Raw genomic sequence first — 27,299 nt, 5'->3', positions numbered from 1 at the left:
TTTTTATTTTCTTGTTTTTTTAGAGAGAGATAGAGAGATTTTATTTTATTGTTTTTTTAATCTGAAAATAAAGAAAACAAATAAGAAAAAAGATAAAATATATTAGCAGGGGCAGATCCATCATTTTGAAAAAAAATAGAACAGATTTGACTAAAGACGCAACAAAATGAATGTTTTAGACCATTGATGCTAGTCCAAACCTTTTTGGACCAAAATGAGTCTTTGACATACCTCAGGGACCATTTGTGCAGTTTTGTCTATAAAATACCACAGTGTCACCATCTTTGAAATTGATATTGAGATGAAATGATATAGAAATTATTATACAAGTAGGACAATAGTTTGGTGTGGATGGTTCCGCTCTCGTTGACTCAACCAACATCCAATCATGGATCACCACGACCATTTCATATCCATTTTTTTACGCACTCCAGTCACTTTACCCATTCATTCTATAATCTATCTCCTTTCCTTCCATATGACTCTTTCAATTCAACACTTTGCCTCGAACAAAAACCCTCCAGACAATATCTTTTAAAATCTTTACTATCATGCCTACGCGTTCTTCATCCAGCTTCGTCAACTACATATATATGCGACTCAAATCCACCTTTTTTCTTCCCATTTAATCAACTTCTTCTGTTTTCTGAGCTTAATTCTGCTTAATTTGAGCTGAAGCATGGCGTCCGTGCGTCTTTTCTTAATTTTCTCCCTCCTTTTAATTTTTCCACTGATTTCAATTAAAGCCCAGCAGCCATACATCAAGAAGCTGAACACAAACTGCAGGGTCAGAAATGCCTCAACTTCTGTTCTTGGTTATGCCTGTAATGGCGTTAATCGTACCTGCGAAGCTTATCTCACCTTTCGATCCCGACCCCCGTATAACACTGTTACTTCCATCTCCAATCTATTAAACGCAAACGCCACTCAGCTTTCTCAACTCAATTCCGTTTCTGAAACCGCTACTTTTGGAACCGGTGAGACAGTTCTCGTGCCCACCAGGTGTTCGTGTCTTGGTCAGTTCTATCAAGCCAATGCAACGTATGTTATCCAAGCCGGAGACACCCCTTTCACAATCGCAAACAATACTTTTGAAGGGCTATCGACTTGTCATGCTGTTCAGGTTGAAAGGAGCAATCTTACCATTGATATATATCCTGGTTCAAGACTCACAGTGCCTTTAAGATGTGCTTGTCCAACCGAAAAGCAAGCTGCTGATGGTATCAGGTATTTATTATCTTACTTGATCACTTGGGGACAAAGTGTTTCATCCATAAGTGCGATCTTTGGGGTTGATACTGGGGTGACTCTTGCAGCCAATCAATTATCAGAACAAGATTTTACCATTTACCCCTTCACCACCCTTTTAGTTCCCCTCTCCGACCAACCTTCAAGATCTCAAACCATAGCACCACCACCCCCACCAACAACATCGCCGCCACCATCATCACCACCACCACCCACTTCCTCCGTTGATAATAAATGGATATACATGCTCATAGGAGTCCTTGGAGGGGTTGCTCTCACATCTTCAATTGGGTTCGCTGTTTTTTGGTTTTGCTTTCTTCAGAAGAGAAAGCAGATTCCTCCGCCTATGGTTTCTTCTGCTTCTCAGAGCTTTGAAGCAATCGTGAAACCAGGGGATAAGAAGTTGGATGTTGATGAAGACTCGGACTTCATGGAAAGTTTGAACAGCATAGCTCAATCCCTCAAAGTATACAAATTTGAAGAACTTAAATCAGCTACACAAGATTTTAGCCCCAATTGTTTAATCAAAGGATCTGTTTACAAAGGCACCATCAATGGAGACCTTGCTGCAATCAAGAAAATGCATGGAGACGTCTCGAAGGAGATTCAATTGCTTAACACTATTCACCATCATAATCTCATTCGCCTATCAGGTGTTTGTTTTAATGACAGCCATTGGTACCTTGTTTTTGAGTTTGCTGTCAACGGACCCTTAAGTGACTGGATCTATCAGGATGAACATGAACAAACCACCAACAAATCCTTGAATTGGATTCAGAGAATACAAATCGCTTTGGATGTAGCAAACGCGCTTGATTATCTTCATAGCTATACCACTCCTCCATACGTCTACAAGAATCTAGAGAGCAGCAACATCCTTCTCGATGATGAATTCAGAGCCAAGATAATAAATTTTGATCTCGCAAGATCAGCCGAAGGGCAAGCAGGTCAATTCGCACTGACTAGACACATAGTTGGTACTCGAGGTTACATGTCTCCAGAGTATTTAGAGAACGGTTTGGTTTCCACAAAGCTTGATGTTTATGGATTAGGCGTTCTAATGCTTGAAATAGTGACAGGGAAACATGTGTATGAGCTTTATGAGAAAGTGAAGAAGAATTTATCTGAGGTTTTGGATGATGTTCTTGAGGAAGAAGATACAGACGAAAATCAAAAGTTGACCGATTTCGTTGACCCTTTTCTCCAAGGGGATTATCCTCCGCATCTCGCCATGTCAGTAATCCGATTGATCGATGGTTGCCTGGATAAAGATCCATCCGCTCGACCTGATATGAATGAAGTTTCACAATCTCTTTCCAGGGTTTTGACCACCTCACAGGCTGTAGATGTTTCGGTAACGATTTCGGTTCAAGGGAGATGATTTTGTAATAGTTAGTTATGTATTTTATATTATCTCAATAGAATGTTATGAATCAATATTCATGGTGTAAAGCTTCGAGATTTATTGTATCAAAACCTTCTTCTATGTTATATGTAAATAGACGAAAAGTATATTCAAGAAACACGATGAGAATGGAGTTTTACAGATATATTACATATATCACACAGTGAGATATACTTTTTTTTTTGGCATGTTTCAACGAGCTACAACTGGACTAATGAGGTGAGGATCTTCTGTTTCAGGAGAAGTCCAACATCTTTCATACATATCAGAAGAAGATTGAGCAAGAACAGATAGATTGAAGACGATCTCTGACATTCCTGGTCTATTTGCAGACTTTTCCGATGTACAAGCTCTAGCTAATACTGCCATGTTTAAAGCACCTTCAATAGGGTAAAAGCTTCCAAGATTTGGATCCATCCACAACCTTAGATTCTCCTCTCTTCTCTCTTCTTCAACTTCTAGAATCTTCTTTATTTCCTTCCATGACATACAAATCTCTCCATCTTCTCTAGTTTCCATGGCTTTCTTTCCTGAAAGCAACTCCATGAGAATAACCCCGAAAGCAAAAACATCAACTTTTAACATGATGGAGCTTATGGCAGGTCTAGCTGCAGAAAAGTTTCCAATTTTGGCCTTGAAAGTGGAATCAAGAAGTATATTACTTGTCCTGAGGTCTCTATGAGCAATACTAGGTTGACTATGTTCATGCATGTATTGCAAAGCATTAGCAATATCTAATGCTAGATTCAACCTCTGAGACCATGAAAGAAAAACAACAGAACCCGAAGAAGAAGATGAAGATAAAGGAAACAACCACTTGTCAAGTGATCCATTTTCAGCATACTCATACACTAAATAGCAATTCCCATCAAAATCAGATGAAATCCCCATCAACTTCACAAGATTTGTATGGTTTACTCTCTGTAGTATCTTCAATTCCTCTGTTGCATCTCTAAATTTCTTCACAGCCACAATCTGACCTTGAATTACAGCCTTGTAAACAGACCCTCCAATTCTATACCTTTCACTGAAGTTCATAGTTGCTTCCATGATCTCCTTTCTATCATACATAATCGGTTTGCTTAAGTACCCTGAAACCCCTGGAAGCAACTTATCTTGATTGTTCTTCGTGGGTTCAAAACCTTCAAGTTTTGAACCTTTCTTCATATGTAAAAGATCAGTAAACTCAAAAGAAGACTCGTTACGTGCTATGATTCTTTTAATCTTACGCAAACGATATTTATAAACCAAAAACCACAACAGAATGAAAAGAAAGAAAGTTCCGATAGTTCCCAAAGCTATAAACACTATCCGAAGCTTCTTTGACTTTTGACTTTTTACATCAGAGAGGTGATTATCAAGGTGAGGTGGAGGAGGAAAGATTGGCAATTCAGAGACTGGTATAAGAACTGGAAGACAAACAGCAGCAGTGAAGTTACGAAAATTGTTCTCTTTATCAATATCATAAGAACTTGTGTTAAAAATAGAGCTCACAGGTGATAGTTTATCTTCTGGTTGCCATATGTAAGTGATAAGATATTTATCTTGAGTTTTTTGTAACTTTGTAGGACACTTACATAGCAAAGGGAACACCACTTGATCACCAACTGTCAAATTGGTTGGATTTAGAGAAGGGTTCATGTCTTGAACATAATGATAATCAGTCAGATTCTGGAACACTGAAGTTGCAGCAACATAAAAGCTATCACCTTTCTTGATTGAATACGTGACTTTAGAGAAATAAATACTCCCATTGCATGAACAGGTGATGGGTATTAACAAAAGCTGATTAAAAACTATTTCTTGATTTTCTGATGTGAGATTGCTAGCTTCTGCAATACTTAGGCGACTGACATCAAAGAGATCAGATATGTTACCAAGATCCATGTATGGTGACCTGGCACGATACGTGAGGTAGGTTTGACAGGTAGGAGGTGAGTCAGCAGAACACGAGAAGTTTGTGTCTGCAGATGTTGCAGAGACAATGTATGGATTAAAAATGAAGAAGACAGAAAAAGCTAGGAATGGAAGAAATGAGAATGCCATGGTAATGAGCTTCATTGGCAGGTGAATTTTGATCTTACTAAATCTCTGTTATTATGTGCCAAGAATAGGGAAGTTGCTATCCTGTTGTTTTCAATCCTTAATATTATAGTGGAGTTGTATAGAATACGTCATACCTTTATGAGTTTCTTGATTTTATTAACCAAGATGACTCCAATAATTGTGTAACATATTCATGTAATTAAATAAAGAATCCAAGTTGGGACGGCAGATTATGATGTTAGCTGTGGCATAGTCTAAAGTTTGTCTTGTTAGAAACTTTCAAAATCCATGGAATTCTAACATCTTTGATGATGATAACAAGAAAAGGACAACTTAGGAATATTAATAGATTTCAAAACAACTTTAAAAAAGAATCTCAAGTGGCAAAGGAATTGGTGTATGTCTTCAATTTTTTGTTGGTGATCCAAATTTCTTTTTCCTACTCTGTTTCCTTGACATTAACTTCTATTCCTTACATAATGGTTTGGAAATCAACTAACGATATTGAGATTTTAACTTTTTAAGTAACACAATTGTCTATCACTTTAGGTGGGACAAAAGATTACCAACTTTTTGTCCCTTTTAACATCAGTTGAGTCTCATTTCAATGCAAACCAAATGCAATACAACCTCTTCCACATAACATTTCGATCATTTAGTAAAGCAGTAAAACATTAGAAAATAGAAAGGGCTAAACTGAGGTCTTGTATAAATAGAAACACATGTCATTCTATATCATCACATTTCATTTTTTTACCCTATATATCAACAGTTGTAGAAAGTAAAAACCAAAAATCCTGTAATGCCACTTTCCAAATAGGGTTTGGAAGTTGGAACCATTCATGGGAACAGTTCTTTATTCATCTTTTCTTCTTTTAATACTCAAAAGCCATTGACTAGCAAGGAAATCTTCCAGTAAGTCTAATATGTTCCAGAGTGCTTCTAAGCCCATACTTGAGCACAGCCTTGTTACCTTCTCTGAATCCATCTCCATAAGCTGCAGATGTATCTGACTCAATCTGGTGTTTAAAAAACTCACCAAGTTGCTTCTCAAACTGTGACCTTTTGCCTTTCTTTGATGAAACAGGAACAGATGATGATGATGATGAAGCAGCTGCAGCATTAGTGCCACTAGATCCAGCCATGATCTCAGAATCCAACCACATATGAGCAAGAACTTGGCAAATCCCTTCTTCAACATCAGGAGGAAGATTAGAGTATCCTGTTTATTGATTGACACAAGAGAAATGAAAGAATCAAGAAAGATGATTGAAGGCAAAATGGTCCACTCAAAAAAACAGAAAAAGCACGAACCTTTAAGCCGGAGCCATGCATGCATCATCTCATGAGCCAGAATTGAACCCGTCAATAACCTGAATTGATGAACTTTTTTAACTATATATGATCACATATTGAAGAATGATTTATGAATTTATAGCAAAAAATATATAAAAACTTACCTAGGGAGACTATACAAAATGAGAATAGCTGTCACTTCACATTTACGAACAAGTTTATAAGGCTCTGTAAACATGTCTATTATTCTACCTGCCCCTACCCTTGGCCTCCTTATTATCTGCCATTTTCAGTAAAATAAAAACACTAACACATATTTACTATTTACTTTAAAAAAGATTAAGAATCATACAGTGCTGATGGTTTGCTCTTCTGAAAGACAAAGTCCTCTAGTTTCAGGCATATGATGATGACCCTGCCACCAATGCAAGATTGAACTCAAAAAAAAAGTTTCACTAGTATTAAAAAAAAAAATGAAAAACATTTAAGTTATTTAAGACTTACGTGTTTTTCTCCTTCCATGGCTTCATTTAGAGCTTGTCTTTCAACCAAAAGCAATGGAACTTGTTGCTCAATTTTCATATTTAACCCTTCATAAAAATCTTGGATTTCAAGATAAAGGGGTTGACATTCATGAGTATCCATTATTGAAGAGTCAAGACACTCCAAACATAGCTTTCTTCCATCATCTAGCAACAGATATTTTGTGTCTCTTGGTTCCATTCTTTCACAGCTACAACATCGAGGGGTCCCATCATGTTCATGGCTAGGACAATACTTTTGTAGCCAGAAAGGATGTGCCCTGTACTCGATCAAACCAGCCCCATTTGTAGGTATCTGCCCATAAATTTAAACAACAAAAAAAAAACAATCTTTATCAGTTTATCTACATACATGATACAACCATAGTTTCAAGATTCAAAAGGGGATAACAAACAAGAAACTTACAAAGTTCTTGCAAACATCACATTTTGGGTGATGATGTTCTTTATAGCATGATTTGTGGAACGGACGGTTGTCAGACATGGAAAACTACATAGATGATAAACGGTAAAAAGGTAAAATTTTGAAATGAAAACTTTCAAGAAACAAGAAATGTTGTGATTTTCATGGACTTGTGAATCCAAATCTGACATCTTTTTTTTTCTTTAAATTATGTAAACCTTATGGTGTCAATTTAGAAGGAATATAGGAACACCTTGTTAAAGAATTGGAGTAGAGTTGGACCTCATAATCAGATATTGGAATATTGCAAGCATGACAACGGAAGCATTCTGGATGCCAAACGCCTCCCATGCAGCTTAAAAATCTCCCATGACCAATTTCACCATTGCAACCTGCACATATCCTACATTCCACATGTTTCAGATGGCTTTGGTTTGCAAAGGTTAATATTGGAAGAACAAAAAGAAAGTGTTTAAAAAGAACTACCTGTATACACCTGGAAAGAAACTTGGCAAACGAGGAAACAGGCTTCCATGGTTATTTCGTGGTGGTGAGTTCAAGTTCATGTTTAAGCTTTCTTGAATAGCCTTGGCGAGTTGCTCATCTTCTTCCTCCAAATGAGAATCTTCATCTAATAATATAGTAGTATCACTTAAATAAGTATATGATAATATGACACATGAGATGATGGAGAATTTGTCAATTCATAGCAAATTCAACCTACCAATTACTTTTTTTCCTTTATGATCTTCTTCAGAAGGATAATTTGATCCTCTGTTATGTTGTTCTGGTTCTGGAGATGAAACTGCATCATTATGATCTTCTTCTAGAGAAGAAACAGAACCTTCTTCTTCTACTTCTTCTTCTTCATGTTCATGTACACTTGAACGTGCACTTTTTTTGTCATCTTCTACAAGGGAAAGTGCACTTCTCTCATCTTCTTCAACAAGGGAAAATGCAATAGCTCTGTCAATTTCTTCCTGATCAAAGTCTGACAATGCATCCTAAATTTAGGACAAAAAAGTACAGGAATTCAGTGCAATTTTAGATAAATACCTCATAGTCACATACATTAATATAGGTATATAGAGATAGATGTTATTAAACATGTAAAGAAAATGTTAACTACCTCTGTAGAAGGAGGCTCCTCCCAAACTTCTTCATTTTCGTATCTGTCATGATATCGACCTTCTGAGATTCTATGGCTTGAGCTGGACCCTTTTAAAATTTTAGTTAGCCAACCCATACCCCTAATCATATCAATCGATTAACGCTTTTTGTTAGAACAATTGCGAACCTATATGTTGAGAAAAAAGGGCGATCTTTAGGATTGGTAATTTTATAATTGATCTCAACTTCCAACAACCCAATCAAATACTGAAAGGGTTCAACCACTAAAGTATCTAAAAAGTGAAATAAATAAGGAATCTTCCAGATAGACTTTGTTAATTTTGACGTCAGAGTGTAATAGACTAACAGATAATGTTTCTGGGAGTGGAAGTCTGACCTTACGCAATTCAAAGAATCCGCAGAAACCAATGAAGCTGATGAATCCACGGAGAACCAAAGGAACCCAGTTCACTAGTGGGCATAATCATCAAAAGAGAATCGAAGTCCATGGTGAAGATGAATTATGTTCCCACATTTTCATGATACTCAGTTACTCACCACCTGCCGACAACAGTATGAAGAGAATCCGACTTTAAACAAGATTCTTACGAAAAAGGAGAAAATTCAGATAAAGAACAAGAGAGTTATTGAGGCAACTTAAAACCTAGACCAAGTACAAGCAATCTTGGAGAACAGTATAAAGTTGGATTTTTTGTAACATTAAAAGTAAAAGGATCATCAAATTCAAACCATATGTTGGGTGAGGTGCGAGTAGAAAGCAGATAGGCAACCCAAAGGATGTTGGTTGAAATTTAGCATTTGGTTATCATTTTGATTTGGGAATTGGGGCCTTTTGCTCCAATTTTTCCACAATAAAGTACGCTACATGTCAAAACTGTGAAAACAACTGCTTACCTCCTCCATTCGTCGATGAAAGAGAGGCGCAACAAAATTAAAGGGGTGTTTCGGACTGAGTTTTTACAATTATTAGGACTATTTGTTTGACTCATTGTACTCTACAAGTTTAGTTAATCAATTTTTTGATATTTGACAATTTAATAAAAAAAGAACGATAAATCATCATTAAGTTTTATAAAACTAAATAATCATATTTTTATAATTAGTTTTGAACATGTTACAACAAAATTTGTATTGAATCCAATTGTGAACTACTAAAATATCATTTTATCTTTAATAGAATTTTCAAAAAAGATCTTTTTTTTTTGTAATTTGGGTTATTGTCACTGTAGCTCAATAAAGTAACATATAATGGTTTAAATAGTTATTCGTGACTATTTGTTGCATTTTAAGGGCATATACTTGTGTTTTACCGATTTGAAAAGCCATTTTACCCATTTTAGCAGGTTAACTTGTCTCGTCAATTGCAAAGTAAGCATGTGAGTTAACCCTTTATAGAGTTTGTTTTGACATTTTGAGCCCTAGATGTCATGCATTGTAACATCCCCCTCTGGCACGTACCACAATATTGTCCGCTTTGGGCCACTCGGCACGAGGACTTCCCAGGGGGTCACCCATCCTGGTACTACTCCCGCCCGAGCACGCTTAACTGCAGAGTTCTTATGGGATTTGCTGCCCTTACGGCTTTAAAACGCGTTGTGATAGGGAAGGTATCCACACCCCTTATAAGGAATGTTTAGTTCTCCTTCCCAGCCGATGTGGGATCGGATCTAACCCACTTTCACCCCCCCCCCCCCCATTATAGGGTTCGACGTCCCCGTCGAACACATCGACCCCGTGCCCTAGCTCTGATACCATTTGTAACTACCCCCCTCTGGCACGTACCACAATATTGTCCGCTTTGGGCCACTCGGCACGAGGACCTCTGATACCATTTGTAACATCCCCCTCTGGCACGTATCATAATATTGTCCGCTTTGGGCCACTCGGCACGAGGACTTCCCAGGGGGTCACCCATCCCGGTACTACTCCCGCCCGAGCACGCTTAACTGCAGAGTTCTTATGGGATCTGCTGCCCTCACGGCTTTAAAACGCGTTGTGATAGGGAAGGTATCCACACCCCTTATAAGGAATGCTTAGTTCTCATTCCCAGCCGATGTGCCAGAGGGGGATGTTACATGCATGGACGTAAAGCTTGCAGTTTTACGTGATACTTCATCCTTAGAAGGCTAGATCTAGAGTATGGGGCCTTAGTTCTGCTTAAAAAACGTTTGAATGAGAGAATGGACTAAAGGGACTCTACGAGTAGGCTAGAGTTTTTCCCCGATAGTATGAACGCGTTACAACTCAACGAGTTGTTGAGACAACTCGACAAGTTGAGTTGGATTTTTTCTGATACTTTAGAGAAAACGAAGGAACTCGACGAGTTGCATAGATGCACTCGACAAATTGGGTCAACACGGACTGTTGACTCGAGTGTTGACTTCCGTTGACTTTTAGAGTTTGGTCAAGACATGGATTATGGAGACCATGGAGGGGTAAAATGGTCTTTCACCCTTTCCGAGAGTTAGAAAAGGGGTAGTCTAACAATTTAGAGTTGTTATAAAGAGTTAATTAGAGATGATTATGATATGTAGGCGGAGTCTAGACCGATCATTAAATATGAGACATACTTGCTTACTTACGAGGTGAGTATTCTCACTATACTTACCAGAGTGGTACAACTGTGTGACCTAGAGGGTCTTATTTGAGTTATTGACCGGAGGATCTTATGTGCTTATACTGAATTATGTGATATTATGCATTTTGTCTTTGTGATTTATGTTATATATATTATTTTGTGCCTTACTGAGATAGGACCGGAGGGTCCAAACTGATTTGTGAGACCGGAGGGTCTTCACTGAGATACAGGACCGGAGGGTCCAACCTGAGTTGTGAGACCGAAGGGTCTTCACTGAGACACATGACCGGAGGGTCCATACCGAGCCATGAGACCGGAGGGTCCTCACCGAGACGCATGACCGGAGGGTTCATGTCGAGCTATAGCCATGAGAGGTTTTTTATTTGTGTATGTGGTATTTTGGGGAACTCACTAAGCTTGTTGCTTACAGTGTTGTGTGAAATGTGTTTCAGGTACCTCTCAGGATCGTAGGAAGTCGTCGGCTTGATTGTACACACCAGTTTGAGATTATGTTTTTGAGGATTCTGAGATATTATTAAACATTTTGTGGTCTTGTGTTTTGAATAGATCTATTCACAAATCTCACGCTCTCCCTCCAGGAGACTCTGGTTATACTATGATAGGATTTAGCCTGTACCCTGAAGGGTACAATTGAAGAGATGTCTCACAATCCTATATTAACTAGTTTACGTAAAAGTTTGTATGGTTCTCTTGTATCCGAAACTATTTGTATACTTTATAGAGTAATAATAATTATGCTTAAATAATCATTTAATGGTGTACTCTTGAAACCCAATTTGTAGTAATTTACATTATAAACTAAAATTTTCATATTTTATATGTTTTACAGTGTTTAACTCTGAATTCATAAAACTGTGTATTGAAATCTCAGACTATACATATTATAATTTGCATGTATATTGTGTACTTGGTTCGTGTATTAATCTGAAAACTATGCAATTATGGATGTACATTGAAAATGTCCCTTACGCTCAACATGTTACAAAAGAGATAAAATATCTAAATATTTTATAAAACATGGAAATCTTTTGGTTGTATAAATTGCATAAGTTTTAAAACTGTTGAAATTCTTTTGTATAAGTTCACAAAATCATTTATGTTTGGCTTGTATTTCCCCTCCCCCCCCCCCCCTCTGAAAACGTGAAAATAGTAAAAACGTAGAGGTATGAACTCACTGTTAGTTGCGTGAATAGTCGGACAACACAACTGGAAGTGAAGACCCTTTGTTGGATGCACGTGGTACTTAACAGGATCCTAATCAACAATTAAATACATAATTGTATTTTATTAGTGAAACTATTATTTATAGTTTTAGAAAAACACTTGTTTTCGGTTTAGGAATGTTACCGGGACTCGATTGAATCGGGGAAAGTGGGTTTTCAGCCAAGTTCACCACTTAAGAAGGGTTTGCGGCCGTGAAGGGATTACGGCCGTAAACGGTTCTCGGCTGTGAACAGCTCTTGAAGGGTTTACGGTCGTGAACGGTAAAGAAACTTTGAAGATTTGAAGGGTGTACGGTCGTAAACGGTTTGCGGCCCTTAAATATTTGAAGATTTGAAGCGTGTACGGTCGTAAACTCAAGAACAGTGATGTTGGAATCGATGAAAAACACGTTTTAGATGCTTCAAAACAACCTCCAAAGGTGATTCTTGATTATTTTCGGAAGAAAAGAGGGTGTTTTGGTGTTTACGGTCTAGAGGTTAGACAGAGAGTGGGAAAGTTTTCGGCCAAAAAAGTTCAAATGAAGGTGGGAGTCCCGTATTTATAGGTTGAGTGTATGGTCAGTAGTGGGGTCCACCTATCTCTGACCGTAAACGGGTTTACGGCCGTAAATGGGTTTACGCCCGTGAACATCACTCAGGCCGAAAACTTTTGATTTTTCAAAGGAAACTCGGGTTTTTCGTGTGATTTTGGTTCCGACTCATATATAAAATTCAATTATATAACTAAATGATTTTCCAAACCAAAGGAATTTGACTAAACTCAATAAAATTCAAATTTTATTAACGGAATCGGGCTAACATTGACGAAAAAAGATTCAGGTTGTCACACCATCCCCCCGATAGAGGGAATTTCGTCCCGAAATTCAAACATAGAATATAAATCATGGGCTCGGAAAGAGATGATGATACTTTTGTTGCATTGAATCTCCGTGCTCCCAAGTGAATTCAGGCCCCTGCTTGGCATTCCAGCGGACCTTTACTATCGGTATGCGACTTTGTTTTGTTCTTTTGACTTCTCGATCCATGATTTCAACTAGTTCTTCCACGAAATTAAGGTTCTCATTGATCTCGATCTCATCAAGAGGAATCACAAGTGTTTCATCGGATAAACACTTTTTAAGGTTCGAGACGTGGAAGATGGGATGGATATTGCTAAGTTCTTGGGGTAAATGAAGTTTGTATGCTACGGGACCGATCCTAACAAGGATCTCGAATGGTCCTATGTATCTTGGATTCAGCTTTCCACACTTTCCAAAGCGTACCATGCCTTTCTAGGGTGAGACCTTCAAAAGGACACGGTCACAAACCTGGAACTCCAAAGGTTTTCGTCACTTATCGGCATAGCTCTTTTGTCTATCTCTTGAAGCTTTTAGTCGTTCCTGTATTTGTACAATCTTTTCTGTGGTTTCACGGATGATTTCTTGGCTAGTGAGAAAGTTATCTGGGACTTGACCTCTAGCTAACTGCGTGTCACCCACCTCAGCCCAACACAGAGGGGATCTGCACTTACGGTCATAGAGGGCTTCAAACGGCACAACTTTGATGCTAGTGTGATAGTTGTTGTTGTAGGAGAACTCGACCAAGGGAAAATGGGTGTCCCATGACTTGCCAAAGTCTATAACACATGCCCTCAACATGTCTTCCAATGTCTGAATGGTTCTCTCACTCTTCCCATCGGTTTGTGGATGGTAAGTTGTGCTCATATCCAACTTAGTTCCAAGAGCCTTTTTAGTGACTGCCAAAATCTCGACGTGAATCTGCTATCCCAATCGGAGATAATGGACACAGGCACGCCATGCAGGCGAACTATCTTTTGGATGTAGATTCGTGTAAGTCTCTCCATCTTAAATGTTTCTTTGATTGGCGGGAAGTGGGCGGATTTAGTCAGTCGATCGACAATTACCCAGATGGCATCGCACCCACTCGGAGACTTGGGTAACTTAGTGATGAAATCCATTGTAATCCTTTCCCACTTCCACTCAGGTATTACTGGTTGCTGAAGTAGACCTGAGGGCTTTTGATATTCCACCTTCACCTTGGCGCAAGTTAGGCACTTGCCCACGAAGGTAGCAATTTCTACTTTCATGTTCGGCCACCAATGGAGCTTTTTGAGATCCAGGTACATCTTATCCGAACCTGGGTGAACGGAGTATCTAATCTTGTGAGCTTCGTTCATGACAACCTCCTGTAACCGCTGAACTTTGGGGTCCAGATCCGGTTCAGGAAATAGTAAACTCCGTCTCCTCTGATCTCCAAGTTCTTTTCTATTCCTATCAAGGCTTCATACGACATGTTCTTTGGTTTTTTGGCTTCCAGCTGAGCCTCTCTGATTTGAGCGGACAGATGGGAATGGATGGTCATTGTTAGTGCCTTCACTCTACGACCTGAATACTCTTTCCGTCCGAGGGCATCTGCTACCACATTGGCCTTGCCGGGATGGTAGCGTATTTCGCACTCATAATCACTGAGTAGCTCTACCCACCGTCGTTGCCTCATGTTTAACTCTTTCTGATCGAAGATATGATGTAGGCTTTTATGGTCGGTGAAGACAGTACACTTGGTTCCGTAGAGATAATGTCTCCAAATATTTAACGCAAAGACCACTGCTCCCAACTCTAGATCGTGAGTTGTGTAATTGACTTCGTGTGCTTTCAGCTGTCTCGAGGCGTAGGCAATAACCTTTCCTCGCTGCATAAGGATACAGCCTAGGCCCTGATTGGATGCATCACAGTAGACCACGAAGTCCTCCGTCCCTTCAGGCAGAGACAAGATAGGTGTGCTGCATATAGCCTACTTCAATGTTTGAAATGTAGTGTCTTGTTTTTCTCCCCAAAAAAAGGGTACACCTTTCTGAGTCAGGGTGGTTAAAGGCTTAGCAATCCTGGAGAAATTCTGGATAAATCTGCGATAGTAGCCAGCGAGACCCAAGAATTGACGGATTTATGTGGGCGTCTTCGGTGCTGACCAATTCTCAATCACTTTGATTTTGGAAGGTTCCACGTGTATGCCTTCCTCGCTAACCACATGACCAAGAAAAGTTACTTTTCTGATCTAGAATTCACACTTAGAGAATTTTGCATAAAGTTTCTCCGCCCTTAGAGTTTCTAGCACCAGCCTTAAGTGCTGTCTATGATCTTCCTCACTCCTAGAGTAGACAAGTATATCATTAATAAACACAATTACGAACTTGTCTAGGAAATGGTGGCACACCCGATTCATCAGATCCATTAATAACGCCGGTACGTTGGTTAGACCAAAGGTCATGACTACAAACTCGTAGTGACCATAGCAAGTTCGAAATGTTGTCTTGGGAACATCACTCTCATGGACTCGCAACTGATGGTACCCTGATCTCAGGTCTATCTTTGAGAAATAGCCGGCTCCTTGGACTTGATCGCAGAGGTCATCGATTATAGGTAGGGGATAACGGTTCTTGATAGTGAACTTGTTCAATTCACGATAATCTATGCACATCCAAAAGGATCCATCTTTCTTTTTTACAAACAAGACCAGGGCTCCCCAAGGCGAGGAACTTGGTATGATGAGTCACTTGCTGAGAAGTTCATTGAGCTGGCTGGATAACTCTTGTATTTCTGTCGGTGCTAGACGGTATGGGGATTTAGCTACGAGAGTGGCTCTGGGGATTAAGTCGATACGGAACTTGACTTGGCGCTCGGGAGAGATTCTGGGAAGATCTTTGGGGAAGACTATTGGATTAGTGTCTAAGCCCGTAACCATATTTGGTAAGTACTTGACCCGGTTGTGCATGGTCCTTTTGGGTTGCCTTCACCAAAGCAACTTGACTGGAGAAATAATAGAGAAAGAGGTTATTATGATTTATTAATATATTATAAGAATAATATATTAAAGGAGAAATCATATTTGTTTAATTAATATTGGTCAATAATTAATTAAGAATTAATTTTGTGATCAAATGTAATTAATTAAACTATAGGGGCTGAATTGTAATTATGTGATAGTTGCAAATTAGGGCAATGGATGCGCTAAGGAAAGGGGTGGAAGAATTCAAGGGGATAAGGCCCTAGAATTCGTCCAAGGATAAGGGTTCTAGACTTATCTTATAGATTGTTTGGTGGGCAAGCAATTAGATAAGGATAAGGACTGAAACCTTAATCTCTACTCTATATAAAGACCCCTTGGCTAAGGGAAATCAACCACTTGATCCTAAGAAGGCTTAGATCCGATTTCCTGCCTCTCCCCTCTCTCTCTCTTGCCTCTCCATTTGTTTGTGATGTTTGTGAGCCATTAGAGGTACTACACTTGTGGTACTTGCTTTCCAAGATAAGAGATTGAAGATTTGTGTTGTTATTACAATATAACAACAAGAGGTATGTAAACCCTTCTAGTATATAAATTTCGAAATATATAGATGCATGCTAGGGTTCTTCTTATGTTCATAAAGTTGTGTATCTAATAGAGAAAACATAGATCCAAATCTAGGGTTGCATGCACACATAGAATTGTTCGTATAAAACCCATCAGTGGTATCAGAGCTTATGGTTAAATTGTTTTCAATTAGAATTATACAATTGTATGAATTTGACACTTTAGGTTTTATGGCCAATAAACCCTAGGAGGCAAGGATTTCGATTTTAGGGTTCTTGAACCCTAGTGTTCAAAATTTTGAGAAGGGTTTTCAAACCCTTTTCCTTGTTGCCCAAGATTTCGAGATCTAGGGTTTGCAAACCCTAGATTTTCGAGATATGCCTCCTCCCCAAGATAAGATCTTAAATTTTAGGGATTTGGATAATCCCATATCTTGTAATTATCCTTTAATGGTTAAATATTGTAATTAAAGATTTTGAATTATCCCATCCCATATTATCGAAATCTAGAGGGATCTAAGCGATTAGGATAAAATTAATTGGTCAATTTAAGATAATCCTTTATGATTTAGTGATTCAAATTAATTGTTTAATTTAGATAATTATTAAATCAAGAGTTTTAATATTTAAAATTTTAATTTAAGAGTTATAAATTTCGAAAATTTTAAATTGAAATTAAAACCCTAGTATTTTTAAAATGTTTAAAATACACCCTATACTATTATATTATTACAAGATTAATATATATATATATATATATATATATATATATATATATATATATATATATATATATATGTATAACTAAAATGCTAGTCTTACCGTTAGTAGGCCTCATTCACGAAGCCGATCTATAAGGGGGGTATAAGGTTATGGCCTATAAAATGGTCGTTTAATGGGTATCCACTCTTACCCACCGCTTCCTTGATTGGTGGAGGGTCGTTAGCCGAACGGGTAGGATAGGGCAATCCTCTCTTCATTAATAAGTATAATGAAACTATATAAAGTAACTAAACGCTTTTACAAAATTCCCAATCCTAGTTACTTTAGGCAAAAGTGAATTGATGCAATCCCATGAAATTACACTTTGCACCCTTGCTAAGAAGTTAGTGGAGCGCGTGTGGTTAACCGGCACACTAATTGGTTCTAAGCAAAGGTGGCAAAGGGTGACTCATTGTTTGTCATAGTTCGATGGAGCGTGTGTGGTTAACCGGCACATCGAATAGGTGACTGTAACAATAAGGGCACCATGTACATTTGCATGGTTATTCACACCCGCTTTGTGATCCTCGGCATCCCAGTCACAAACGAGAGGGGCATATCGAGATTTAAACATGCCATTGAAAAGTTCAATGAATCTCAAAAAGAAATCTAGGAATTCTCAATACATTTAAAACCTAAGCCTTTATGTTTTTCATGGTGAAGAATTAGTGAATCGTCATTCACTTACCTCCAAATTATTTTCATGTTGGATTACGACATCCCTTTTCTAATATGTAAATAATGTTGTTGGATCCTATCCCTAATTTCTCATTTTGGGTGTTTAATTAGGGATTCAATTCTAATCAAACTTTTTTCCTTTCTATTTGCAGATGTCTAACGCAAACGCCAACAACGCTACTGCTGGTTCATTCTCGCTAATGAGCCTATGTCAAAAGGTGACATTCGACGGATCGAATTTCAATGAATGGATAAGATACATTCGCATGATTGCTCGCTACGAGGACAAAGAATATGTCCTCGACGAGAAGCTTGAAAAGATCAATCCGGAAATTGCTACTCCCGAAGAAATGGCCGTCTTTGAGACCCATGAGCGTGATGCAACGAAAGTCCATTGCATTATGCTGGCCACTATGAACCTTGAACTCCAAAAGTCCTATGAGGACATGTATCCCTATGAAATGCACCAAGATTTGCTGGAGAGGTACCACCAAAGCGCAAGGAAAGAGCGCTACGAGATCATCACCAACATAATCACTGCTAAGATGGGGAGTGGAGAGTCCCTAACCTTGCATTTTCAAAAGATGGAAAGGTATGTTGATCGTCTTCTCAAGTTAAATGTTAACTATGGGGAAGACTTGGCTATCGACATCATTCTCCACTCCTTGCCCTCGTGCTACAACCAAATTAGGATGACCTACCACATGAACAAAGAAGAAGTCACCCTAAGCAAACTCTAAGGACTCCTAAGGACTGCTGAGAGCAACCTCAAGGACAAATCTATTACACCAACTCCCACTCCACCCGTTGCTCCTGTTTTGGCCATTGGGCAATGGAAGGGAAAGAAGAGGAAGGCTCCTTCAAAGAGCCACCACAAGGGAAAGCCCTAAGATGGTACCTCTTCTAGTGGAACCAAAGTTGGTCCTGCTAAGCCCAACTCAAACCCTAAGGAGGCAGAGTGTCACCACTTGTTGGATTAGTGTCTAAGTCCATAACTATTTTGGTATGTACTTGACCCGATGGTGCATGGTCCTTTTGGGTTGCCTTCACCAAAGCAACTTGATTGGAGAAATAAATAAAGAGAGAGGTTATTATGATTTATTAATATGTTATAAGAATAATATATTAACGGAGAAATCATATTTGTTTAATTAATATTGGTCAATAATTAATTGAGAATTAATTTTGTGATCAAGTGTAATTAATTAAACTAGAGGGGCTGAATTGTAATTATGTGATAGTTACAAAATAGGGCAATGGTTATCCTTGTTAAAGGATGGACGAATTCAAGGATAAGGATATCCTTAAAATCGTCCAAGGTCCAAAAGATAGGGATTTTCAAGGTTTATCTTATGGTTGCTTGATGGACAAGTAACTAGATAAGGATAAGGACTGAAACCCTAATCCTAACCCTATATAAAGACCCCAAGGCTCATGAATTCGTCTAAGCCTTCCCAAGAGGTCCTAGAAACGAATTCAATACCTCCCCTCTCTCCTTATACCTTCTCCACTTGCTTATGGTGTTTGTAAGCCATTAGAGGAGTGACACTTGTGACTCTAAGCCTTCTAAAGCCAATTCAAGGAGGAATTGGGATTGTTGTTGCTACATAACAATCAAGGTAATATCATAAACCTAATTATATGTTAATATTGATTTCCATATGCTAGAACTAGGGTTTATAGTCTTGGATTCAAAGCATGTACAATAGAGAAACCTAGATCCAAGCATTAGGGTTTGTATGAGCACATAGGATGTCTTATTGCCAAAACCCATCAGTGGTATCAGAGCCTAGCTTGGTTTCAATTGTATTGATGCATTACATGTTCAAAAAAATTCGATTTTTGGGTTTCTGGAGGCTGGACTCGCCGAGTCCATAGCTGAACTCGCCGAGTCCAAGGTGACTTGACGAGTCCAGGCTTGACTCGACGAGTCAACTCGTCAGATGGAGGTTATCTCGGGATTTCTTGCTGTTTTTGCATTAGGATAGTTACCTTATCATGTTAGATCAATATTAATCCGATTATATGATATATTTGACTATAATTTTGATCTAATTGAAGATATTTATCAAGTAATAAGATAATTGTTTCCTTATAAGATAATTGATTAATTATTTTGACTAAATTGATAAATTGTTTTGCAAGAAATCATTGAACAAATCAAATATAGATAATTATGTGATTAAATGTTAATTTAAATTATTTGTTATTTGACCCTTGTTGTTATGAAAAGTTTCATATTTTTCCCTTTAGGTTTTATAGTTTAAATTTGAACCCAAAAGTTTTGTTGTTTTGAAATTTAAATAGTTAAAACCCTAATGTTTTGAAAAAGGTTTCAAAACTTGCCCTCAAGTTTTGGAATTTAAATTTTGATTAAATGGTTTAATTTTGATGTATATTTAAATTCTAAACCCTAATGTGTTGAAATGTTTCAAAACTTGCCCTCAAGTTTTGGAATTTAAAAGTTGATTACAAGTTTAATTAGGAATGTTAAATTCTAAAACTCTAGTATAGTTTTGAAAAAGTTCAAATCACACCCTTATGGTTTTATTAATTAATTAAGGTGTATAATTAAAAGAGGTTTAATAAATCCATAAAAGTTTAGGTTTACAATTTAATTGAATTAAAAGTATAATTCTTAAATTAGACCACCTAGTATTTTAAAAAGTGTAAAATACACCCTATACTATATAACATTAAAAGTCTAACATTATATATATATATATATATATATATATATATATATATATATATGTATGTATGAGTAAAAGTCAGTCTTACCGTTAGTAGGCCTCATTCACGAAGCTGGTCTATAAGGGGTGTTTAAGGAAATTGCCTATAAAATGGCGATTGAATGGGTATCCACTCTTACCCACCACACTCTTGACTAGTGGAGGGTCATTAGCCGAATGGGTAGGATAGGACGAAACCTTCCATTATAAGTATAATGAATTATTAAAGTAACTAAATGTTTTATAAAATTCCCAATCTTAGTTACTTAGGCAAAAGTGAATTGATGCAATTCCATGAAATTACACTTTGTGCCCTTGTGAAGACGTTAGTGGAGCGTGTGTGGTTTACCGGCACACTAAATGGTTCTAAGCAAAGGTAGCAAAGGGTGACTCAATGTTTGTCATAGTTCGGTGGAGCGTGTGTGGTTTACCGACACATCGAATAGGTGACTGTAACATGTGAGGGCACCATGTAAGTTTGCATGGTTATTCACACCCGCTTTGTGATCCTCGGCATCCCAGTCACAAACAAGAGGGGCATATCGAGATTTAAACATGCCATTGAAAGTTCAATGAATCTCAAAGGATCTAGGAGTTTTCGTGGTGGAAATTAGTGAATCGTCATTCACTTACCTTCAAATATTCTGCAATTAGGGTTACGGCATCCCTCTCCCGAGTTGTAGAATATTGTGTCGGGTCCTAGCCTTAGTATCTCATTTGGGTGATTTACTAAGGACTCAATCTATCAACTAACTTGAATTTGTTTTTCTCCCGTTTTGTAGATGTCAAAGTTCGACAACTATGGTTTTCCCAAATCCCGTGGAACAAGCTTTCCACATGAAGATGGTATTCCACGATTCAATCGAGGAACAAGAAATCATGCTTCACTTCCTCCTCCTCCTCCTCCTATTGTTCTCCCCAACCCACAAGATCGAAGAATTGAAAGGTTCAATATCACTAAATCCCTATTGGAAATGAAACATGAAGATGGTAAACCTGTGTGTGCCCACGTTCTAGGAATGAAATCACACATTGATAGGTTGATAATGTTGGGTGTGTCATTCCCAGATGAGTTGGTTGTGAATTGGGTTTTGCAGTCACTTCCTAAATCATATAATGAGCTCAAAAGAAAGTATTATATGATGGATCATGACGACAACCTCATTGACCTAACTTACATGCTCATTGCTGCTGAATCAGAAATGATTTGGCGAAGCAATGGAGCGTATTTGTTGGGAAAGTCAACCGACCATGCTTCCGAGGACGTTCTAGGAGAACCGACCTGCGTTTGCTGCCAAAAGAAAGGGCGTTGGATACAAGTCTGCCCAAAGAGCCTGAAGAGTCCAGAAGATGGGAGAGTCAAAGAGTATGGTTGCGCTTCAGGTAAAATCCACTAACTCCATTAAGTTCCTATTCATTAATTCTTAATACATAATGTAATAAGATTGCATTTGAATGTTTTACAAGATCGGTGAAAAGAAAGGAAGCTTTGTGAAAGAGCAAGATGAATCTAATCACAAGGAATGGATCTTGATCGCATGGACTTGAAGATTAGATTTTGAGCTTAGATAGTTATGATAGAGTTGTTAGAAAATTTTCTTTTGAAATACATAGTTTTCAATGGATTTTGCATTGTAAGGACAAATGTTTTCCGCTGCTTTTATAAATAAAATAAATTTTCGTTTGACTTATTTATTTGTTTGTTTATTTCCTTGCAATGAAATCGTTATGAAAATTGGTGTTTGCATATTTCTACAACAAATGGATATGATACTTATTTATGGTGTTTATGGAAAAGTCGAGAATTTACCAAATAGGGAGAGTTTCTCATCGCCCAAGTTTCAATTGGACAGAAATTTGGAATCATGCAACTTGGTTGCATGATGAATGAGAAATTTCATATTTGGAAATTAGACTAATTCATTGACAAAGTGTCAAGTGAAGGACTTGGAGATCGAATACACAAAGTTGCGTGTTGATCAAGTCCACCATAAGAGTAACAAAGATATTCGTCATGATTTACTAAAGGTTTAGTAAATATGAGATTAAGTGTAATTCTGAATTGATTAAAGGGTTTAGATCAATAGCAGAACGAATAAGAAGAATCAAGTAGGCAGAAAGATAAAAGTTTCTCCATTCTAAGAAGAAGGGAGAGTACCTTTTATGTTTTATGATAGGTCTTAATGATTAAGAACCATATCTCAATTGATCCTCTAAGTGAGTCTTAGTACAATTGTATGTCTAAGAAGAGGAATCAAGAATTGATGAAATGGTTAAATCAAGAAGTCAATCATACTTCGTTCCAAAACAAGTCTTAGAGTTAAGATTGTGACAATGAGTGACAAGTATTAAAAGGTTTATAACATTCATCAAATATGGAAAGTTGTGATGTCTTGGATAAGACAAAGACCAACTAGGACCAATTTATGAAGAGTTTGATAAAAACTACACTAACTCTTGAATCTTTGTTTGTCAAAAAATGTTTATTGACAAGAGAATCTTATATGACAAGGAGTAAGTGGGAGTCTTAATGGTCTTGAAAGGTTTCAATAACAAATCAAATAAACCTTACCGATCATCACTAGCACACGAGTTGAGGTTTACAACCTATCGTGTTGACATTATTTTGTTTCTGTGCTGTTCCAATTGAGTTAATTATGCATTTGAGTTCTATGAGTTCTCATTTTGAACGCATAAAAGGCAAAGCACCTTAATTAATGAAAGGTACATTGATAGGAAAGGGTGAGTTGCTTAACTGCTTGGAAGACATGGTGGGCAGCTGTGCTACCATAAAGCAAGAAATCAAGATTAAGAAAAGATCGGTCCATATGAGTTTGAATTTGTCGTAAACCTTAGTTTCAAAAAATTCACATGGATAGGAACACATACACCGCTCAAATCTAAGTGTCATAAGATTTCCTCCTTCATGAAAATGATTGTGAGGAAATGCTTTCACTAAGAAAGATTTAAGAAGATAGTGATTGTAAAATTGCATTCTCGAATTCGATTATGGTTACGGTATCCCTTTCCATAATTTGAATTGTGAGGTTTGGCAAGTAGTATTAATTGTTTAGACACACATATGAACTATCGAAGGCAAAGGTGTATAAGTTCAAGAAACCTCTATAAAAGATTATCAAAGCACTAAGTATTAGAAACATGAACTTAAGAAATTCAATAAGCATTGTTTTTCTGAAAGTTAAGATGTTTATGAATACATGTCGAAGCTAGTGGGAGCATAAGTGTTATGTTTTATAATAATCATCATGATAGTGGGAGCATAAATGTTATGATTGTATGATTATTAAGGCACATATTGCAAGATGGCAATATTAATTATAGAAAACAAGAGTTATACCTTGCAAAGTAGTAAGGGTTATAAAGTTGTTTTGCTATAATTAAGGGAGAGAATATTATGCTTCATTTCAAATCTAAAGGTTTAGGTTGAGAAATGTTAATAAATTTAGTCAAAGGTACATAGTGTGTTCTTAAAATTTCGATTATGATTACGGCATTCCTCTTCACATGTAACGCCCCGTTTCTGGTATGTTGCTTCCGTGGCATTTATTTAGAAGTTTTATTGGGGGACTCGGCAAGTCTATGGCCTGAATCGTCGAGTAGAGTCGAGTTTTCGAGCACGTGTTAGTCGGCGACTCGGCGAGTCCATATTCGGGACTCGGCGAGTCTGCCTGCCAGGAAGAAACCCTAAATCGCCGGGTTGCTCACTATTTAAGCAATGTTATGTGCCCCAAACTCGCCTCCTTCACCCTCAGAGAGCTGTGAGAAAACCCTAATCCATCCCTTGATTGTTTTAAGTGTTTTTGTGTGGATTTTGAAGGCTTGAAGAACAAGAAGAAGAAAGGAACAAAGAGAAGAGGTGTAGAGCAAAGATCCAAGGGCAAAAACAGAGTTCATTGAGGTATTTCTCGGATTCCTTCTGTTTTATGCTTTAGACCTCCATTATAACACTTCTAGGGCTAGTTTGATGTATTTTCCAAACCTTATAGTTGTATGGATGCCTTAATAGGTCGAGATATCCCTAGATCTGTTCATTTAGGAGTTGTAGAGCCCGGATCTATTGCCTTTTTGAAGATGCTTTGCATAAGAACCCTAGATCTAGCCTTTATTATGCTTTTTGAGCCTTATTATCTTCTTGGTCGCTTATGGGCACGTAAAGATAGAATCTTTACGTGCTAATCGAACTAAGGAAGCCCAGATCTATAAGTTTTAGACGCTGGATTCAAGCAGAATCGAGTTTAGAGTAGCTGCATGGATGTGACTCGGCGAGTCGGAAGAACGACTCGGCGAGTCAAGTCGCGAGTCCCATTTTTCCCCTTTTGAGTGATGTCGAGTGGGAGCCTGTGAGTAGTAGAGTGGACTCAGTGAGTTGGAGGGCAGACTCAGTAATAGAGGGACTCGACGAGTTGTTCATACAACTCGGCGAGTCCAAGGCAATCTTCTTAGCTCAAGAACAACTCGTCGAGTTGTTCATATGACTCGGCGAGTCGGATGCAGATTGTCTGAGTTCTTGGATCGAGAGGGTACTCGTTGAGTCGATGCCATACTCGACGAGTAGCCACGAGTAGGGCTGAGAAGTGAGACTAGAGACTCGGCAAGTTGGCGGCCCAACTCGGTGAGTCAGGTCAACTGTGGGTTGACTTTGACCGGGAGGGTTGACTTTGACCAAGGGTAAAAGAGTCATTTTACCCCAGTGCAGTGATTAGCATTTGATTGAGTGTGTTTATGGATTTGTAGCCGGGGAGATACCGGAGCAGCAACAGTTAGCTTCCAGAGCCATTCACACAACAGCCAGTTCACGAGGTGAGTTTCCTTCCAGTAGGAACGGGTCTACGGCCACAATGCCGGCCCGTTTAGTTAGCAGTAGTCCCGGACTTTAGTCCGATGCAATAGTTAGAGTGCTTGATGTCTTTGTGATTCAAGCATGTTTGTGTTATGTGTTCCGGACTCTGTTCCGATGCAGTATGCAATATATGTGTTTATATTAGTTGATATGTGTTATGTTATGCCATGATCAGCCAGTTCCGGACTTTGGTCCGATGCAGTCAGTTCCGAACTTCGGTCCGGTGCAGTCAGTTCCGGACTTCGGTCTGATGCAGTCAGTTCCGGACTTCGGTCCGATGCAGTTAGTTCCGGACTTCGGTCCGATGCAACTAGTTCCGGACTTCGGTCCGATGCAGTGGGCAAGGCCCAATATGTGCTTTATATGTATTGTATGGTATGTGGTAGTTTGGGGGAGCTCACTAAGCTTCGTGCTTACAGTTTCAGTTTAGGTTTCAGGTACTTCCGCAAGCAAATGGAAGAGCTCGGGATGATGGCATCGCACACACCACAACTTCAGTTTTTGTCCTGGGATTTGATTCCGTTAGTTGATATGTTTAGATACAGTTGTGATACAGTTTTCTTTCTCTCAGTATTTTATCATAGTTTTTGAAACACGCAACGTATGACTTTGTTATGTGATACTTGGTTTCATGTTTTTGATATGATAAAAATTGAAACTTTTGGGTCGTATTTTTGGGTTGTTTCAAGTTGGTATCAGAGCCCTGGTTTGAGGGATTCGGATACACCTCCGGGTGCATCTGAACTCAAACTAAGGGAAAGATAAAAAGATTTTCAAAAAGAAAAAGTTTTCGAATGAAATTTTGAAAAGCACTTAGAAAGAAAAGAATTTTTAAACAAGATAAGGGTGTGGTGCATGCGATCAACCGAGCTCAAGTAAGTACTCCCAAATTACCCATACAAGTTTTATTATTATGATTAATTGTTCCAGTTTCCGTAGAACAGCATGCTTGTATAGGACTAAGGATCTAGGAGGATGCCTTATGTGCCTGCTATATGTGTTACAACTTTATGAGAATTGCATGCTAGTATTGAGTAGACAGCAGTAGGATAGCCTGTTTAGGTTATGCCTGGTAGCGCGAGCTTAGCATTGTATGCTAGTGTAGTTTCTCGTTGTGGGAGTAGATTTGCTTGAGTAGTTTCCGGTGTCCGAATGCTGCTTGCTTCGTGCTTTGTAGAACTCTTGGTGATGAGAGTTAGCCGTTAGATGAATACGCCACATCACATGTGATCAGTGTTGAATAATCTCAGAGTATTGGATTTGGCCCTATTGCGCAGCTCTTGTCTGAGTCTAACCGTTGTAGGGACGAGCCTTTTACTCGAAGGATTATCCGAGCCTCATCATATGTGATGGTATTCAGGTGACGGCTAAGTAGCATTACAAGGAGGCCTTCAGCAGCTGAGGACTGGTTTGAGTGGAGTCAGAGATTTCCCTAGGGCAAGCCTAGGATGAGAGTAGCAGAGATCAGTAGTAGTAGAAGTGACTTGGGGGAGTCAAGGCAGTTCTTGAGGAAAGTACGGATATATGTGGAAGGTAGTATGGGCCCGTACTACTGAAACCAGAGGATCCGTACTCGAATAAAGGAAGGCCGAGACAAGACCAGGAAGCTAGTAGTAGTATCAACGATCCCTTGAGATATTTCAGTTTTCTGATGTTGCTATGATGTGTTTCAGAATGGTGGTTTTGCGTTCGAGGCCAGCAGCCGGCAGTGGAGGTGCCGGGGAGGGATCAGGATCAGGCTCGGGGAACGAGCGCATGGATGAGCAGACTAGAGAGTTTCTTTCTTCAGAGATTACTCGTATCATTTTAGATCAGACTCCTGTGATATTCGGTTCGATCAAGGAGGGTATCCTAGAGCTGATGGATGAGAGATTGGGCACCTTCCGTGTCGAGGTAGCGGCCATGATGAGGTCGCGTACACTTACATTCAGGGAGTTCAGGGCATGTGGAGCTCCAGACTATCACGGGGCGCGGGACCCCATAGCGAGTACTAGATGGTTGGCGGATGTGGCTAACGCGTTCCGCAC

The 27,299-nt window shown here is 38.6% G+C and overlaps 3 protein-coding genes across 10 annotated transcripts; 1 reads left to right on the top strand and 2 right to left on the bottom strand.

The window, feature by feature from the left end:
• Window positions 1-347: 347 nt before the first annotated feature.
• Window positions 348-2,771, top strand: LYK4 (protein kinase family protein / peptidoglycan-binding LysM domain-containing protein). Its single transcript, XM_079025537.1, has one exon. The coding sequence runs from the start codon at window positions 680-682 to the stop codon at window positions 2,627-2,629; it is 1,950 nt and encodes a 649-aa protein (XP_078881663.1). The 5' UTR covers window positions 348-679; the 3' UTR covers window positions 2,630-2,771.
• Window positions 2,772-2,782: 11 nt separating this feature from the next.
• LOC145087573 (serine/threonine receptor-like kinase NFP) lies at window positions 2,783-4,724 on the bottom strand. The gene has a single exon (XM_079025538.1). The coding sequence runs from the start codon at window positions 4,712-4,714 to the stop codon at window positions 2,846-2,848; it is 1,869 nt and encodes a 622-aa protein (XP_078881664.1). The 5' UTR covers window positions 4,715-4,724; the 3' UTR covers window positions 2,783-2,845.
• Window positions 4,725-5,381: 657 nt separating this feature from the next.
• LOC145087574 (protein DA1-related 1-like) lies at window positions 5,382-9,011 on the bottom strand. 8 transcript variants are annotated; one of them, XM_079025542.1, is made up of 12 exons: window positions 8,966-9,011; window positions 8,448-8,611; window positions 8,070-8,237; window positions 7,665-7,944; window positions 7,427-7,571; window positions 7,223-7,343; window positions 6,944-7,027; window positions 6,500-6,832; window positions 6,348-6,410; window positions 6,160-6,275; window positions 6,014-6,072; window positions 5,382-5,921 (listed from the first exon to the last, which is right to left on the bottom strand). In XM_079025542.1, the coding sequence occupies exons 3-12, from the start codon at window positions 8,196-8,198 to the stop codon at window positions 5,596-5,598; spliced, it is 1,656 nt and encodes a 551-aa protein (XP_078881668.1). In that variant the 5' UTR covers window positions 8,199-8,237; window positions 8,448-8,611; window positions 8,966-9,011; the 3' UTR covers window positions 5,382-5,595. The 8 variants fall into 8 exon arrangements, with proteins under 8 accessions (XP_078881668.1, XP_078881666.1, XP_078881667.1 ...); XM_079025540.1 differs by lacking the exon at window positions 8,966-9,011 and adding an exon at window positions 8,801-8,955; XM_079025541.1 differs by lacking the exon at window positions 8,966-9,011 and adding an exon at window positions 8,715-8,941.
• Between the last annotated feature and the right edge of the window lie 18,288 nt (window positions 9,012-27,299).

The sequence above is a fragment of the Lactuca serriola genome, chromosome 2 (genome assembly GCF_051521515.1).
Source record: "Lactuca serriola cultivar US96UC23 chromosome 2, Lser_US96UC23_V15, whole genome shotgun sequence".
Taxonomy (NCBI): domain Eukaryota; kingdom Viridiplantae; phylum Streptophyta; class Magnoliopsida; order Asterales; family Asteraceae; genus Lactuca; species Lactuca serriola.
Note: the sequence above shows the minus strand (reverse complement) of the source record. Positions and strands in the feature narration are given on the sequence as shown.

Bases quoted from the DNA above. Each gene is read 5' to 3' on its own strand.
- LYK4 (XM_079025537.1), top strand. From the start codon at position 680: ATGGCGTCCGTGCGTCTTTTCTTAATTTTCTCCCTCCTTTTAATTTTT.
- LOC145087573 (XM_079025538.1), bottom strand. From the start codon at position 4,714: ATGAAGCTCATTACCATGGCATTCTCATTTCTTCCATTCCTAGCTTTT.
- LOC145087574 (XM_079025542.1), bottom strand. From the start codon at position 8,198: ATGATTAGGGGTATGGGTTGGCTAACTAAAATTTTAAAAGGGTCCAGC. The intron at 7,572-7,664 runs GTAGGTTGAATT...CTATATTATTAG, and splicing joins TAAAGGAAAAAAAGTAATTG to ATGAAGATTCTCATTTGGAG. The intron at 6,073-6,159 runs GTAAGTTTTTAT...TCATCAATTCAG, and splicing joins ATTTTGTATAGTCTCCCTAG to GTTATTGACGGGTTCAATTC.